We start from the raw sequence: 16367 nt of genomic DNA, 5'->3' as shown, positions 1-16367 counted from the left end.
TTTATAACTTTATAACTTTATAACTTTATAACTTTATAACTTTATAACTTTATAACTTTATAACTTTATAACTTTATAACTTTATAACTTTATAACTTTATAACTTTATAACTTTATAACTTTATAACTTTATAACTTTATAACTTTATAACTTTATAACTTTATAACTTTATAACTTTATAACTTTATAACTTTATAACTTTATAACTTTATAACTTTATAACTTTATAACTTTATAACTTTATAACTTTATAACTTTATAACTTTATAACTTTATAACTTTATAACTTTATAACTTTATAACTTTATAACTTTATAACTTTATAACTTTATAACTTTATAACTTTATAACTTTATAACTTTATAACTTTATAACTTTATAACTTTATAACTTTATAACTTTATAACTTTATAACTTTATAACTTTATAACTTTATAACTTTATAACTTTATAACTTTATAACTTTATAACTTTATAACTTTATAACTTTATAACTTTATAACTTTATAACTTTATAACTTTATAACTTTATAACTTTATAACTTTATAACTTTATAACTTTATAACTTTATAACTTTATAACTTTATAACTTTATAACTTTATAACTTTAAAACTACGAATCATTTAGTGAATCAAAATTTCCAGCGGAATCATTTATTTTTTCAAAATTGTTTGACTTGATTGTGTACGTCGTTGCAAAGGTCTTTGAAATATCTATCATTAGATATCCACATTGTCTATATTAATGACTAAATAATCGAGATATACATAGATCAAAAATAGCACATGAAGTTGTCCTGGTTTTTTCCTTATATCTCAACCATTTGTGGGCTCGATTTTCTCGATTTTAAATAGTAACCGAATATTGTTATAAAGTCTTATAGCGGATATATTGATGTATGAAACATATATGTAAGTTAGTTGGGGGCTATGGAAAGTGGATTTCAACATACAGAAAGATAGACGGACATGGCTGTATCGACTCCGCTTTCTGTAACTATCCAGAATATATATTTGTTATGGGGTCGCAAAAGAAAAATGTAGAAAAAAATTTTTATATATCATTTATTCATAATAAATGATGGATTAATGCTATAAGAAAACTTTTATTTAAAATTAAATTTTTTTCGAATTTTTTTTTGAAAATATTGATATTTTGACACAAACTTTATTCGAAACTTTAAATCAAATGTGAAAACCTCTTAGGTGGTTTCTAGATGGCGCAGAGTAATTTTACATGAAAATTAAAAATTTCACAATAAGTGCCACCCTAATATCTGTATATGTTTGTATCTATTTTGCTCCGAAACATCTTAGGGTAATGAAAAAGTATTTTTTTTTTACTCCATTTCTCATCTACACAAATCCTAAACATGTTCTAACACATACCTATACATTTTTATAAATGTTCAGCTTCCATGGAATAGAAGACATCAACAGCAACAATAAAAACAACAACTAAATTTCGTTTTTTTTCCATTCTTAAACCATTTGAATTGGCAGCTTGATATGTAGCATCTCAAATGCCCTATCTTCTACTTGCTACAAATACAAATACAGTTACTACTACTAGCTAGCTACCCTTGTACCCCTCTATGTTATTGTCATCCTTAAGTTCTTGGCAAATTTTTCTGTCTGCTGAATTGTTTAAGATGAAGGAATAGAATACGTAGTAACAAAAAAAAAATAATAAAATAAACTGAAACTGAAACACTACGTTACAATTTTGCTAAGCCAACCAACCAAACAACCCACCTTCAAACATACAAACGGGTGCCACTCACTCTTTCCTTTTACTCATTTTAAGTTGCTAGTCCTTGGCTGTGTGTGTGTCTATATCCTTGCTAGCAAACTGCTGTTCATACTCATCAACATCAACAACTTGTTACAGTTTTTTTTCTGTTGTTGTTAATTTCTTTTTTCTTTACTTTTCTATTTCTTTGCTTTCTATGGCGTTTTTCTTATTTCTTTTCTCTCCCCCTTTCCTTTAATTCTGCCCTTTATTTTAGAAATATGCCCAAAAATTGTAGCAGGAGTATAAGAAATATAAGTAAATTTTGTTGGTATTGTAATAATGATGTATTTCTTAACAATATTGAAATTAAATTGGTTAAAGCGTTAAGAACATAACAGTAAATTTATGGAAAATAGCTTGCTTTGATTGCAATGTATCAGCAATAAATATTACATCTAGAACGCGACAAAAAATTTAACTCATTTTCGAATTTTTTTGTTAATAGTTATCATAATGACAAGTTTTTTCAAAAATTTAAATTTTTTTTTTTTAGGTATTTTGTAAAATGTTTTGCCTTAAAACTAATTGATAGAAAAAACAATTTTATTTGATTGTTTTTAACAGTCTAGCAAATGGTCTGAAAAAATTGCAAGAATTAAATTAAATCTCTTAATATACTAGCATTAGCCAAGTCACGAACGCGACATTCGTAAAACAAAATTAGGTAAGGAGAGCAAAAGTAAACTTATTTGATAGCTTTTAACAGTCTAGCAAATGATCTGGAAAAATAAATTAATTTACATAATATAATGGCTTTACCAAGGTCAAGAACGCGACATTCGTACCCTTTTAAATAGAAAAAATAAAGAAATCTTTACAATTATTCGTGTTTCATATGTCTGGTGCAAAAAGTAGATTTCATCGTTTTAATGCTTCAAATAAATCAGCAATAAGCAAGGGATCAAGAATGCTACAGAAACTGAAACTTGTTTTTGATGATATCTACAAAAAATGCCAAAGTCAGTGAAATGGAACATTATTTTTAAGGCTATTTCTTTAAACAAATATAAAATAATGTGTCTTTCTGTCGATAGTATTCATTGAGGCATTTTTATGCATCACATGTTGAAATATTCGTTTTTTTAACAACCTGATTTAGCACTCCACATTTATAACGCTACACATTTTCAACTATTGTTTCAAATAAGATTTAGTTCAAGTAATTTTAACAAATGCTTCGTATATGTAGTATTTCATTTGTATTTTATAGGCATTATCACGGTCAAGAACGCGACATTAGTATAACTTAGAAGCGAAATATAAAGAAATCGTAATAATATTAATTTATTGTTATCAGTTTTCAATATCATTTTAAAAGCAAAATATAGATTTCATCGTTTTAATGTTTAAAATAAATTAGCAATAAACTTGATATCAAGAATGCGACAGAAACTGGAAAATCTACGAAATGGAACATAATTTTTAAAGCTATTTCTTTAAACAAATGTTGAATTATGGGTATTTCTGTTGCCTTTTCATGTATCACATATTGAACTATTCGTTTATTTAAACAACCTGATTTAGTACTCCACATTTATAATGCGACATATTTTCCCCTAATGTTTAAAATAAGATTTAGTTCATGTAATTTCAATAAAAGCTTCTTATTGGAAATATTCTTTATTATTTGTATTTTATAGTAATTATCTCTGTCAAGAACGCGACATTAGTATGCCTTAAAAGTGAATAGTATAGAAATCTTTACAATATTAATTTCTTGTTTTCAGTTTTCAATATCATTTTAAAAGCGATATGTTTAGTTCCAAATGTTTGATGTTGTCTTCTTTTTGTTTCTAATACATTAGCAATAATTGTGGATTCAAAAACGCGACATCGAAATTTAACACGTTTTTGATAAGATATAAATGCAAAGACCTATAAATTAGAATATAGTTTAAAAAATTTTAACATAAAATAGAATGTGGCTTTATATTGATAGTTGTCACGTGGACAAGTTTTGCTAAAATTTGTTTGTAACATTTCGATTTTTGGGGTATTTTGTAAAGGTTGAGCTTAGGAAAATAAGAGTTTTAAAAATTAAAAAAAAACTAACTCAATCTCTTAATAAGAACGCGACATTCGAACCTTTTCGTTAAAGTTTTTGTAGCTCTATAATTAGTGCCAAAGGTAAAGTTTGTAGATTGGATATTTCCAACATATTGGACATGTGATCAATAACGCGACAAAAAATATAACTATACTTTAAAATAATTATTAAAAATTTTTTTTTCCAAAATTTTTTTTTTAATTTAGAGAAAAATTATTTTTAATATTTTTTTTCCAAATTTTTTTTTAAATTTAGAGAAAAATTATTTTTAAAATTTTTTTTTCCAAATTTTTTTTTAAATTTAGAGAAAATTTATTTTTAAAATTTTTTTTTCTGAAAAGAATTTACTAAAAAAAAATTTATTACAAAAAAAAATGTTGTTGGTGAAAAAAAATCGAAGAAAACAATCCAATCCTTTAATATATGCACATTTTCATTGTCACGAACGTGACATACATAATCCTGGATCCTTATAAAATCTGTCTGTTGAGGCTACAATAGGTCCTAGAGGGAAGGACATAATGATGGGGATATTTAGAGAAAACTATTGGCTTTCCGATGATATAATTAATTTTTTCATAATGGTGCCTCTATTTTTGAATTTTCATAACTTGCCTTGGATTATTGTCGGCACCTTTGACTTCAAATAACTTTAAAAAAAGTAAATGTTAGTTAAATCACACGATCCAGAGGGCCTATTCTAATCACCGAAATCAGAAAGTACTGCTCCTAGAAATGTCTCATGCTGTAATTGAATTGTTTCACTGTCTTATTCTAAATATCATGTCGCGTTAGCGAGCAAAGTCACTGCTTGAGCAGCTTCATTTTCGAGGAAGTATCAAAATAGGCACCAAACAGTGACACGTTGAGGATGCATTTATTTTTCGACAATGAGGCAATTTTTACGATTAAATATTTGGAGCATCATCGCATCTTCCACTTGCAGATTTTCAAAAAACTATTCAACGATCTTTTTTCTCCGTGCCACAGTTTCAAGATGGGCCATTTGTAATAATAATTTATGAAACAGTTTTTTTTCGTGAAATTTTAAAATTTTGATAGAATTTATTATACCCTTCACCTTCGTGAGAAGGGTATATATAAGTTTGTCATTCCGTTTATAATTTCTACATTTTTCATTTCCGACCCTATAAAGTATATATATTCTGGATCCTTATAGATATCGGAGTCGACTAAGCCATATCCGTCTGTCTGTCTGTTGAAATCAATTTTCTGAAGACCCCAGATATCTTCGGGATCCAAATCTTCAATAATTCTGTCAGACATGCTTTCGAGAAGTTTGCTATTTAAAATCAGAAAAATCGGTCCATAAATAACGGATATATGAGCAAAAAACCGGGACAATTTCGATTTTTGACCTATTTTTGATCTATATCTGGATTACTAAGTCAATAATATAGACAATATGAATATCTAATGATAGATATTTTAAAGTCCATTGCAACGATGTAAGTAAGTTGGACCTACAATGGGTCAAAATCGGGAAAAATATTTTTTAACCCGAATTTTTTTTTCATCAAAAAATTTTTTTAAAAAAATTTGGAAAAAACTTTTTTAAAAAAAAATTAAAAAACAATTTAAAAAAAAAATTTTTTGAAAAGCAATTAAAAAAAATTAAATTATGTTTACCTAAAAATATTTAAAAAAATTTATTTTAAAGTATAATTTGGTGAAGGGTATATAAGATTCGGCACAGCCGAATATAGATCTCTTACTTGTTTTTTTGTAATTTTGAAAATTTCAAATAATTTTATTAGGATAAGAAAACTTATAAATATATATATTTATATTTATTTAGGAATTGCAATAAATCTGTTGTAAAATCCAAATTTGTTTAAAATTGAGTATTTTAATTTTGGAGTATTTTTCTAAAAAATTAAGATTTAAAAATAATTAAGTAGGAAAGACTTAAAGCAAACTTATTTATAGCTATAAAAAGTTATCAATATGTGACCTATTAAAATTGTGTAAAAACATTAAAATTCCTGAATATATACATTTTTAAAACATCATTAAAATTTGGTAATTTTTCAAGTTTTTGTGGGTATTTTTTACAAATTTTAAAATGAAAATAAAATTTTAAGGCTTTAAAAAGTCAATAACATGACCTACTGAAATTAAAAAAAACTATTAAAATCCTTTAATATCTATATTTTTAAAATTCCATTAAAATTTGGTAGTTTTTCAAGTTTTTGGGGGTATTTTGTAAAAAATTTAGATTTAAAAATAATTAAGTAGTTAAGATTTAAAGCACACAAATTTTAAGGCTTTAAAAAGTCATTAACTTACTAAAATTGTGTAAAAACATTAAAATCCCTGAATATATATATTTTTAAAACTTCATTAAAATTTAGTAATTTTTCAAGTTTTTAAGGGCATTTTTTACAAATTTTAGATTTAAAAATAATTAAGTAGGAAAGATATAAAGCAAACAAATTTTAAGGCTTTAAAAAGTCAACAACATGACCTACTAAAATTGTGTAAAAACATTAAAATTCCTGAATATATATATTTTTAAAATTTCTTTAAAATTTGGTAATTTTTCAAGTTTTTGAGGGTATTTTTTTACAAATTTTAGATTTAAAAATAATTAAGTAGGAAAGACTTAAAGCAAACAAATTTTAAAGCTTTAAAAAGTCAACAACATGACCTACTAAAATTGGGAAAAAAAATTAAAATCCTTTAATATATATTTTTTTAAAACTCCATTAAAATTTGTTAATTTTTCAAGTTTTTGAGGGTAATTTTTTACAAATTTTTGATTTAAAAATAATTAAGTAAGAAAGACTTAAAGCAAACAAATTTGAAGGCTTTAAAAAGTCAACAACATGACCTACTAAAATTGGGTAAAAACATTAAAATCCCTGAATATATATACATATTTTTAAAACTTTATTAAAATTTGGTAATTTTTCAAATTTTTAAGGGTATTTTTTTGACAAATTTTAGATTTAAACATAATTAAGTAGGAAAGACTTAAAGCAAACTAAATTGATGGATTTCAATAGTCATTAATATGAGCTACTAAAGTTGGTTATAAACATTAAAATTCCTGAATATATATATTTTTAAAACTCCCTTAAAATTTTGTAGTTTTTCAAGTTTTTGGGGTTATTTTATTTACAAATTTTAGATTTAAAAATAATTAAGTAGGACAGACTTAAGCAAACAAATTTTAAGGATTTAAAAAGTCAACAACATGACCTACTAAAATTGGATAAAAACATTAAAATTCCTGTAAGAAAGAAAGAAAACCTAGTAAGAAAGACTTAAAGCAAACAAATTTGAAGGCTTTAAAAAGTCAATAACATGACCTACTAAAATTGGGAAAAAAAATTAAAATCCTTTAATATATATTTTTTTAAATCTCCATTAATATTTGGTGATTTTTCAAGTTTTTGAGGGTATTTTTTTCAAGTTTTTGATATAAAAATAATTAAGTAGGAAAGACTTAAAGCAAACAAATTTTAGGGCTTTAAAAAGTCAACAACATCACCTACTAAAATTGGGCAAAAACATTAAAATCTCTGAATATATATATTTTTAAAACTACATTAAATTTTAATAATTTTTCAAGTTTTTGAGGGTATTTTTTAACAAAGTTTAGATTTAAAAATAATTAAGTAGGAAGGACTTAAAGCAAACTAGTTTGATGGATTTCAAAAGTCATCAACATGACCTACTAAAATTGGGTAAAAACATTAAAATCCTTTAATAAATATATATTTAAAACACCATTAAAATTTGGTAGTTTTTCAAATTTTGAAAAAAAAAAATTAAAAAAAAAATATTCAATATTTTAATTTTTTAATAGCTAATAGTAATTTATTATTAGTTTAAAATTATTTATAAATAGCTTTAATTAATTCCATTAACATTTTTTTAATTTTTAAAATTTTTTTAAAAAAAAAGTTTAAAAAAAATTAATTTTATTATAAAAATTTTTAAACAATTTTTGATACAAATAACTAGAAATTAGTTTTGAAATCTATTTAATAAAATTCTAAAAGTTTTGTTGATTAAGAAAGGGTATTTCGCAGTCATTGAAATCTATTAGTTTCTTAGCACTAGAACATATAAAAAAAACTGTTCCAAAGCATGGTGGGTAACTGCTTAGTGTTGTCAGAAGGTATACAAACATTTGCAAACAAATATATAAGGAGTGAGATCGAAAAATTCTTAACACACGTTTTTCATTACATTTTTTAACCCAAGTATTATTTGAATTTTTTTTTGATCAAGTTACCTTTGAAAAACATGTCAGTTATTATGTGTAATGTCAATTATATTAATTTTTTTGTTAATCTGATTAAAATGAGTGACCAGAAAAAAGTGCGTACTGAAATTATTAAATATTTTCAACAAAACCCAACTTGGTCTTACAAAAAGTTGGCCAAGCATACAAAGGTCTGCCGTCAAACTGTTTCCAATGTTATTAAACAGTACCGGGAGAACTTGTCAGTTGATAGAAAACCTGGTTCAGGTAGAAGGAATGGTCCACATGATGTTTCTAAAGCCAAAAAAATAGAACGCATTTTCAAAAGAGCTCCCAACACATCCGGTAGGAAAGCAGCCCGGTTAGCTCAGTGCTCGGACTATTTGGTACGAAAAGTTAAAGCTAATGCAGGTTTAAAAACATACAAGGCTCAAAAAGTTCCTGACAGGAACGCTACTAAAAATTTAGAGGCCAAAAACAGAGCACGGAAATTGAAGTCAAGTTTTATAAAAAAATATTCTTGCTGCATAATGGATGACGAAACGTATGTTCTGGCAGATTTTTCGCAACTTCCAGGTCAAAAATTTTATGTTGCTGATGCTCGAGGGAATGTTGAAGAAAAGTTTAGGACCCAAAAGCAGACAAAATTTCCCAGAAAGTTCTTGGTATGGCAAGCAATATGCAGTTGCGGCAAAAGAAGCCACTCATTTGTTACAACGGGCTCTATAAATACCGAAATTTACATCAAGGAATGTTTACAAAAAAGGCTGCTTCCATTCATAAGACTTCATAATGTGTCCACTTATTTTTGGCCTGACTTGGCATCCTGTCACTATGGCAAACAAGCCCTTGAGTGGTACAAGAACAATAATGTGGTATTTGTACCAAGAGAGGCAAATCCTCCAAACTGCCCGGAGCTAAGGCCAGTGGAGAGATATTGGGCTCTTGTTAAAAGAGAATTGAAGAGTACAAAAAAGGTGTCCAAAAGTGTGGTAGATTTTAAACGGAGATGGACTACATGTTCGAGCAAAGTGACAGAAAGCACTATAAAAACGTTAATGGAAGGGTTTCCGAAAAAGGTTCAAAATTTCATCACTAGTGATTAAAACTATAAAAATAATTTTTTTTGTAAATTGTAATAATAATTTCAATCAAATAAAAAAAAAAATTAAAGCTGTAAGTTTAGTGGTTTCTTTTTTATAAACATATATGTATGTTAAGAATTTTTCGATCTCACTCCTTATATAAGAAAACGCTTTGACGTTTAAAATGAAAATGAAGACCATCGTCATGGCAGTTGTAATAATCCCCCGTTCTATAACAATTTCAAACAATACAAACAAAACCCCCCCTACCCCCAGCCTAACTCGCCAACTTACTTACATACAAACATAAATACTTTTGCTAAACTCTTACCATTATTGCTAAAAAAATATCCTTTTTTTATTCTTCTCTTTTTTCTTTTTCTTATACTTGGCTTTATTTTTTTCTCTTGTGTTTTTTTGCCTCAATACAGCCAGCCAGCCAGGATGGCTCAAATGTAAGAAATACTTTTATATATAAAAAAAAAATAATAATGAAACGTATAAAAAAAAGAAAATAAATAAATGAATGAAATAAAATGAAGAACCATAGATGAGAATCACTTGGAATTGATGAACACCATCAGAGTTAGTAGTAATACTCATACACATTTATCTAACAAATGGTCAGAGAGATGAAAATGAGTTTGAGTATAGAAAACCAAAGAAGCATAAGAAACCGACGGCTTGCTATAGCTGTATTTACAGGCACAGGATATACAAACAACAAATACGAAAAAAAACATTTTATTCATGGAAAAATTAGTTTCTTCTGCTGCTGTAAGAAAAACTTTGGTTCAAGAGGAAGGAAGTTGCCAAGAAATGGGATTTTTTTTGGGAAGTGGGTGTAAACCATAGCATAGTTGGGGGGATTTTAACAAAAATTGGTTTTTGTTTTTAGCTGTCTATCCCAAATCAAGACATTTTAAGACAAAATGTTAAAACCAGCTAAAAGCATGTTTGAGTCAAAAAAAGGACCCACTTTTTTTCCTTATATGTACTAGGATTTTCAATTTGGAAACTTTTTCTGTTACAAAAGTCAAAAACTCTTTGCTAAAACAATGGGTAACAAAAGTTTTCTATAACTACATAGCAAAACTGCCTGCTATTTTCAAATTCAAAACAGCAACACCTTTCGCCACAACATTTCTTCTAAGACAAACTAGAAAAACACCACCTTCATAAACAAAAACTAATCCTTATAACAACATTTGCCCATAATGTTGTGTATGACTTTTTACATTGAAGTTTTTTTTTAGAAAGTTAAGGAATGGCTGAAGGTTTCTAAACCCCTTTTCTTGTATGGCAAACAGGACTTTAGTTGTTTCTTAAACTCCTACTAAAACAAGAAAGAATTGTGAGTAAAAATTAAAACGTTTAAAGATTCTGTTTTATGTTTTAACTACACCATGAAAAGGGTTGAGGAAAATTAGAAATGCCCTGCTTAGAAAAGTTTTAGAAATCATTGTTTGTATTAAAAGAAGGAGCAATAATTTAACTACTTGGAAGAAAGTAAAGGACTAACCGCTTTTAAAGGTTATTTAACAACTGCAGTGAAGTGAATATTATTAATACAAAACAATAAATATTTAGATTTCAAGGTATTAAGCTTTCCAGGCAAAAAATTCCAGATTAAAACAGATAAATTTGGAGGAAAAAAAAGGATATTAAATTATTGATAAAGGCATTCATTTATCCCACTTTAATACACCAATTCCCCTTAAGAATAGCTAAGGAAAATGTTCGGTTTCCCATATGTAGTCCCATAATTCTTTTAGATCCTGGAGTAACCCAGAGTCCTTACCAGTCACCTTAGCTTCAATTTAGAATTGAGAGCCAATTATTTCACTATAAATTTCTCCGGGAACTCTTTTAACGTGGTAAATACCACTTTCAATGGTCGTGACCATACCTATCCTTTTATAACAATCGCAATAGTTCTTATCAGAAACACAGCGGGCCTTAGGACATGTTCAACGGCATTCCGCTGATAAGCATGATCCATTAATCCTTCAAACTAAAATATCCTTAAATATTAAATTGTCCTTCACGAAGAATAGTCGTTACTGATTCTATTCGGGATATTGAGATTCCAGGATATTCTTGTGTCCCGAATGATACCAAATCACTTTAAGCCAGCCTTTAGCTTCACCAGAATTTAGAGTTAATTGTGTATATCTCCATAAATTCACCAAAAAATTCGTTTAACACTTTTGATGGCCTAGAGACCTAACCGCTCCTGTTATCACAATCACAACAGTCTGCAGGATATGTTCAACGGCCTTTCGCTGAGAAGCATGCTCCATTAATCGATCAAACTAAAGGAGCTTCTAAACTGACTTAAAGAATAAATTGGCATTTTGCAAAAATAGACGTTATTGATCATATAGCGAATATTGAGATTCCAGGATAGTCTTTTTTCCATTTGAAATTGAGAAAATTCCAAATGAAATTGTGAAATTCAATTTTAAATTGACACAATTCCAAATGAAATGGAGAAATTCAAATTGAAATTTAGAAAATTCCAAATGAAATTGGGAAACATTATACATATAAATTATTTTAAACTAAAAAAAAATAAATTAACGATTATATCAGATGTGAAAGATGTGGTGGTCTGGATAGAGATATCAATTTCAATTCATTTTGTCGTAGAAAGCAGGTCTCGTGTTGGATCCTGAAAAGTTCTTTCGATACTTACTATCCGTGGTCCGCAGGCATTATTCAAATGGATAGTCGCAGAGGTTCGTTCACTGCCGAAAGTGCAAACGAATGGGTCAAAAGTGTTGATAGCAAGAGCTGGGTATTCAGTTATCTGAACTTGTTCTGGTATGTGACAATGCCCCTTGCCTCAGTCGTTTACGTGAAATTTTCGCCAACTCTCCAGCAACACTTTTACCATTGAGTGCCTATTCACCAATGCTTAACCCTATTGAAATAATTTGGTCCAAAATCAAAAGTATTGTGAAGACATAGATGAATCTACTAACCGTAAATCCTCCTAATGTAGGAGAGCAGAGGATTTCATATCTTCAAGAATTAATTAACGATAGAGCTATACAACATACAAAATCATTCCACCAAAGCGATTTATATTTCAAGATATGCCTGTTGCTCAATAAGACTGTGTATATATTTTTTTTGTTTAATGTATGTATATTATTTATGTAGAGTAAAATAAAATTTTCTTAATTTCATTTAGAATTTTCTCAATTTCAAATGGAAATTCTCAATTTCAATTGGAATTTTCTCAATTTGAAATGGAATTTCTCAATTTCATTTGGAATTTTCTCAATATCATGTATAATGTTCTCAATTTCAATGAAAAATTGTGTTGTTCCGTCTTCATAGAGTTCTCACTAAGTACACATGAGTCAGTACAGAGTGAGAAGAGATCACTGTATGCTGACTCCATACAGGAACATTGTCCGCATATGCGACAGTTTTAAGCCTTCTGATTTCCATCTCAACCATCATATCCAAATTCCACAAACTGTAAGGTTTTGACTCCCAACGTAACACATATGATCCAAGTAAATAGTCAACAAATTTAAGTAAGCAAAGATCATCCCCCAACCATCTCATTGCTAACAGGATGATACTGAACCCTATATTATTGAAAGCACTTTCTATACCCAGGAAGAAGACAAAAGACTACTCCTTATCCGCATGCGTGTATTCCAAAACCACCAAACCACGAATGCAATTAGTATTGACATGTTGATATTAAGAGACAAGCTCTGGTATTATAGACTTTCGCAACCTATCTCGGGTTAGTAAAATTGAAGCCTTTCGCAAAGAGCAATGATCCATTGCTCCATAAAACAAGATGATCTTCACTGAACCCTTTAAGATCCGACATTAATTGGATATTAAAGGCTGTTGTAAATATCATCTTGTTTTATAGAGTAATGGAGCATTCTTCTCAGTGTAAGACTTCAGTTTTACTAACCCGAAACCTTAAATATGTTGAGAAATACTTTGCAACCAAAGCTTATCTCTTAACATCAACATGGCAATACTAATTTGCAAGAATACCCAAATAATTTCATTCTGAATATTGAGATTTCTGGATAGTATTCTGTCTAGGATGATACCAAGATACTTAATGCTATCCCTGAACTTCAGACTGATTTCATTCTGTTACAAGAGAATACAGTTATCAATCTTTTAGCTGCATGAGGAATAAGAAGAAATAATTTCATATGAAACCCATATATACTACTGATTTAATCCTACTACTCTCCATCTCATCCAACATAACTAAGTTACACAAAGTGGAAGAATTGATAGCTCCCTGTAGTATCCCATAGTTTGGCAGTTTTTAAACATTGAACCCTCTACAATATTATATAGACGATACTGGAGTAAGCAACGATCAGCCAACAGCAGCTCATTTGCAGACAGGCCTGATGAAAATCCTTAATTCTATCCATTGAAATTTAAAAGTTTCGGTTTGTTGGAAATTGGGCTGACACTTAGCTTCAAAAGTGAGCAAACACCAGTGAATTTTTTGATGATTTTAAGATCTTGAAAATCATTAAAGTCCGACTTAAATCTTTTTTTTCAGAACCGGGTCTATTACTCAGCCCAATTTCCAACAAACCGAAATTTTTAAATTTCAATGTATAGATTTTAGGATTTTCATCAGGCCTGTCTGCAAATGAGCTGCTGGTAGCTGATCGTTACTTACTCCAGTATCGTCTATATAATGTTGTAGAGGGTTCAATGTTTAAAAACTGCCAAACCATGGGACACACCAGAGACATTATTGAAAACACCGCTTACTCGCTAGAGTTTACACAAAATCTTTCACTCACTCAGTACACACTACATTCAGTATCATCGTCCTCATATGTGACAGTTCCACATAATTGAAGGAAATACTCCTGGCTGAGATATGCATCCAGTTATGAAACTTAATACCAATTATATTGTCGACAAATTGGAGTAAACAGAGATCAATTCCCAGCCACTTCATTGCTGATAGGATGCTTCGTTGTTCGACATTATTGAAAACACTTTCTATATCCAGGATGACAAAAAAATAATACCCCTTTCAATGGCGACCTTCCTTTAGAGCCAAAAAACGAATGTATTGGTGTTAAGAAGTAAACTCTGTTGGTAAAGACTTTCTTAAATTAATATCAATGACCCTGGCAGTTTAGGGTTAGCTAAAATAAAACTCTATCTAGGAGTACAACGTGTTTTCATTGTTGAATAATATTTCACAAATCATCATTAGACTTCGTCACTTAAGAAAGAAAGTGATTCCATTCAGAAAGTATGATAGTTTCGCGGCAACAGGAATATTGATTTGACTACGTCACTTGAGAAGAAAGTAATTCAGAAACAAAGGAAGATGGGAAAAATTGCTGACGCTTAACACTTTAGTTGTTCAAAAATAAGCCGTTGAAATGTAAATATCGAAGCAGAGCCTGGGAGGGTTGGAAAATGTCCAGGACTCGGCGTAGTGAACAATAATTTCAGGAAGCTCTCTATAGCATCATATGTACTTTTCAGATCTGCGACTCAATTATTAAAAAGTTAAATTGACAGTGAAGAGATTTGGTTGCTGACTTTTCGAACAAAATCAACTTTTGTTAAATTCGGTCAGTGCCTCATTTGGGATTCATAAATTGTCACATTTGATTCTCGAAAAAAATATCCAACCTTGGTTCGAATTTTTTGGCTGCAGGCATTATTGAACTATACTTCTTGGAAAATTAGGCTGGTCAACCAGTGTCAGTTGTAACTGGTGCTCGATATTGCGTCTTGCTAACTCATATCTGTCAACCTAAGTTGCATGATATTAATGAGGAAATCATATGGATTCAACAATTCATAGAGCCTCTGAAACAATTCAAATACTGCATTAGAAATTTCATCATAGTGGACTCTACGTTTTGGTAACAAGAACTGGCTCCTAGATTGTGTGATTTAACACCATTGGATTTCTTTTGATGAATAAGATTCAAAGCAAATCATTATGCCAAGAAGTCCGCAACCATTCAGGTCATGGAAAAGTAACGAAATAGGATCAAAGCCGTGCCGGTCATTTGCCGATGATAATGAAGACAAAGCATTTGTATGATGACTTCAATTGGATCTTTAAGACTGGCGTTCTATGGAACATTCTTCCGGAAGGCTATGCATTTCTCTTAGTGCGACTAACACTGGAAACTCATGGTTGGGTAAGGAGTCTGAACACTCCAGAATCTGGAATTAGATGAAACTTATGAATGTTGACTACTGTACACCGAAACCTGAGCATGGTTAACCGAAGAAGTAGAGAGTGTGATATTTAAGGTCCACGATAACATTCCGCGTAACTGTCTAGCGGATGAATTGGTCAGACGTCCAGGAGTGCCATGAAGTGATTGCCGCCTTTCCTGCAATTCCTCTTTCAAACTATAAAATACTTAAGTTGATACTTTTTGGATTTCACGAATTGATGTTTCGATGACTTGTTTTATTGCTAGATCGATCTAGCCTTTTTGTTATACAGGATGGCAGCGAATTTACTTACCAAATTCCTTTGCAAGCAGATAAGGTTAATGGTTTTAACTCTGTATCAAGCCACTGTATCAAAGAAACTTATGGGTCTATGCTTCTATGACTAATGTTGAAAGTATCGTAAAGAGAAAAGTACGATGTCCACCTTTCTTTCAGGAGAGTTTCCAGAAATTATAGGTCACTATGTGAGATTGATTCCTTTGAAAATTTTTCAACTTTTAAAGGCTCTGCTACGATATTTACATTTCAACGCCTTATTTTTGAACGACTTGTGTGTTAAGAATTAGCAATTCTTCCCATCTAACTTTATTTTTGAATATTTTTCTTCGTAAGTGACGAACAGAATGTCCGGATTTGGTCACTGCGAATCAATAAATATTTGGCGATCCCTTTCTCTCAAGGTTAGTAGAGCTGTCTAGAATGTATCTCTGACTCTGGTTGGTTCTTTAAGGATACAACGTGCGTCGATTGAGGGATCTGTTGTTTTTCAGAATGGGTTCAGTTTTAAATGAACCCAAGTAAATTGCCTAGAATGCTCTTTATTAAGATATTCTGGTTGGTTCGTTAAGGAAACAAAGTGTGTCGATTGAGGGATGTATTGATTACCAATTGGGTATCTGAATGGGTTCATTTTCAAATGGACCCAAGTGAGTTGGAACCTACTGCTAACCCTCTTCCTTATACAAGA

The 16367-nt window shown here is 29.5% G+C and overlaps 1 protein-coding gene across 2 annotated transcripts in view; it reads left to right on the top strand.

Annotated features, from left to right (window-relative positions):
- Positions 1-16367, top strand: part of LOC135951201 (AF4/FMR2 family member lilli) — a 99470-nt gene that overhangs the window by 31939 nt on the left and 51164 nt on the right. Inside the window, exon 2 of one of the 2 annotated variants that reach the window (XM_065500800.1) lies at positions 9598-9621. The exons of the other annotated variant lie outside the window; for it this stretch is intronic. Within the exon in view, the coding sequence (XP_065356872.1) occupies positions 9598-9621 (24 nt within the window). The remainder of the gene's footprint in view (positions 1-9597; positions 9622-16367) is intronic. 2 annotated transcript variants of the gene reach the window in all.

The sequence above is a fragment of the Calliphora vicina genome, chromosome 2 (genome assembly GCF_958450345.1).
Source record: "Calliphora vicina chromosome 2, idCalVici1.1, whole genome shotgun sequence".
Taxonomy (NCBI): Eukaryota; Metazoa; Arthropoda; class Insecta; order Diptera; family Calliphoridae; genus Calliphora; species Calliphora vicina.
Note: the sequence above shows the minus strand (reverse complement) of the source record. Positions and strands in the feature narration are given on the sequence as shown.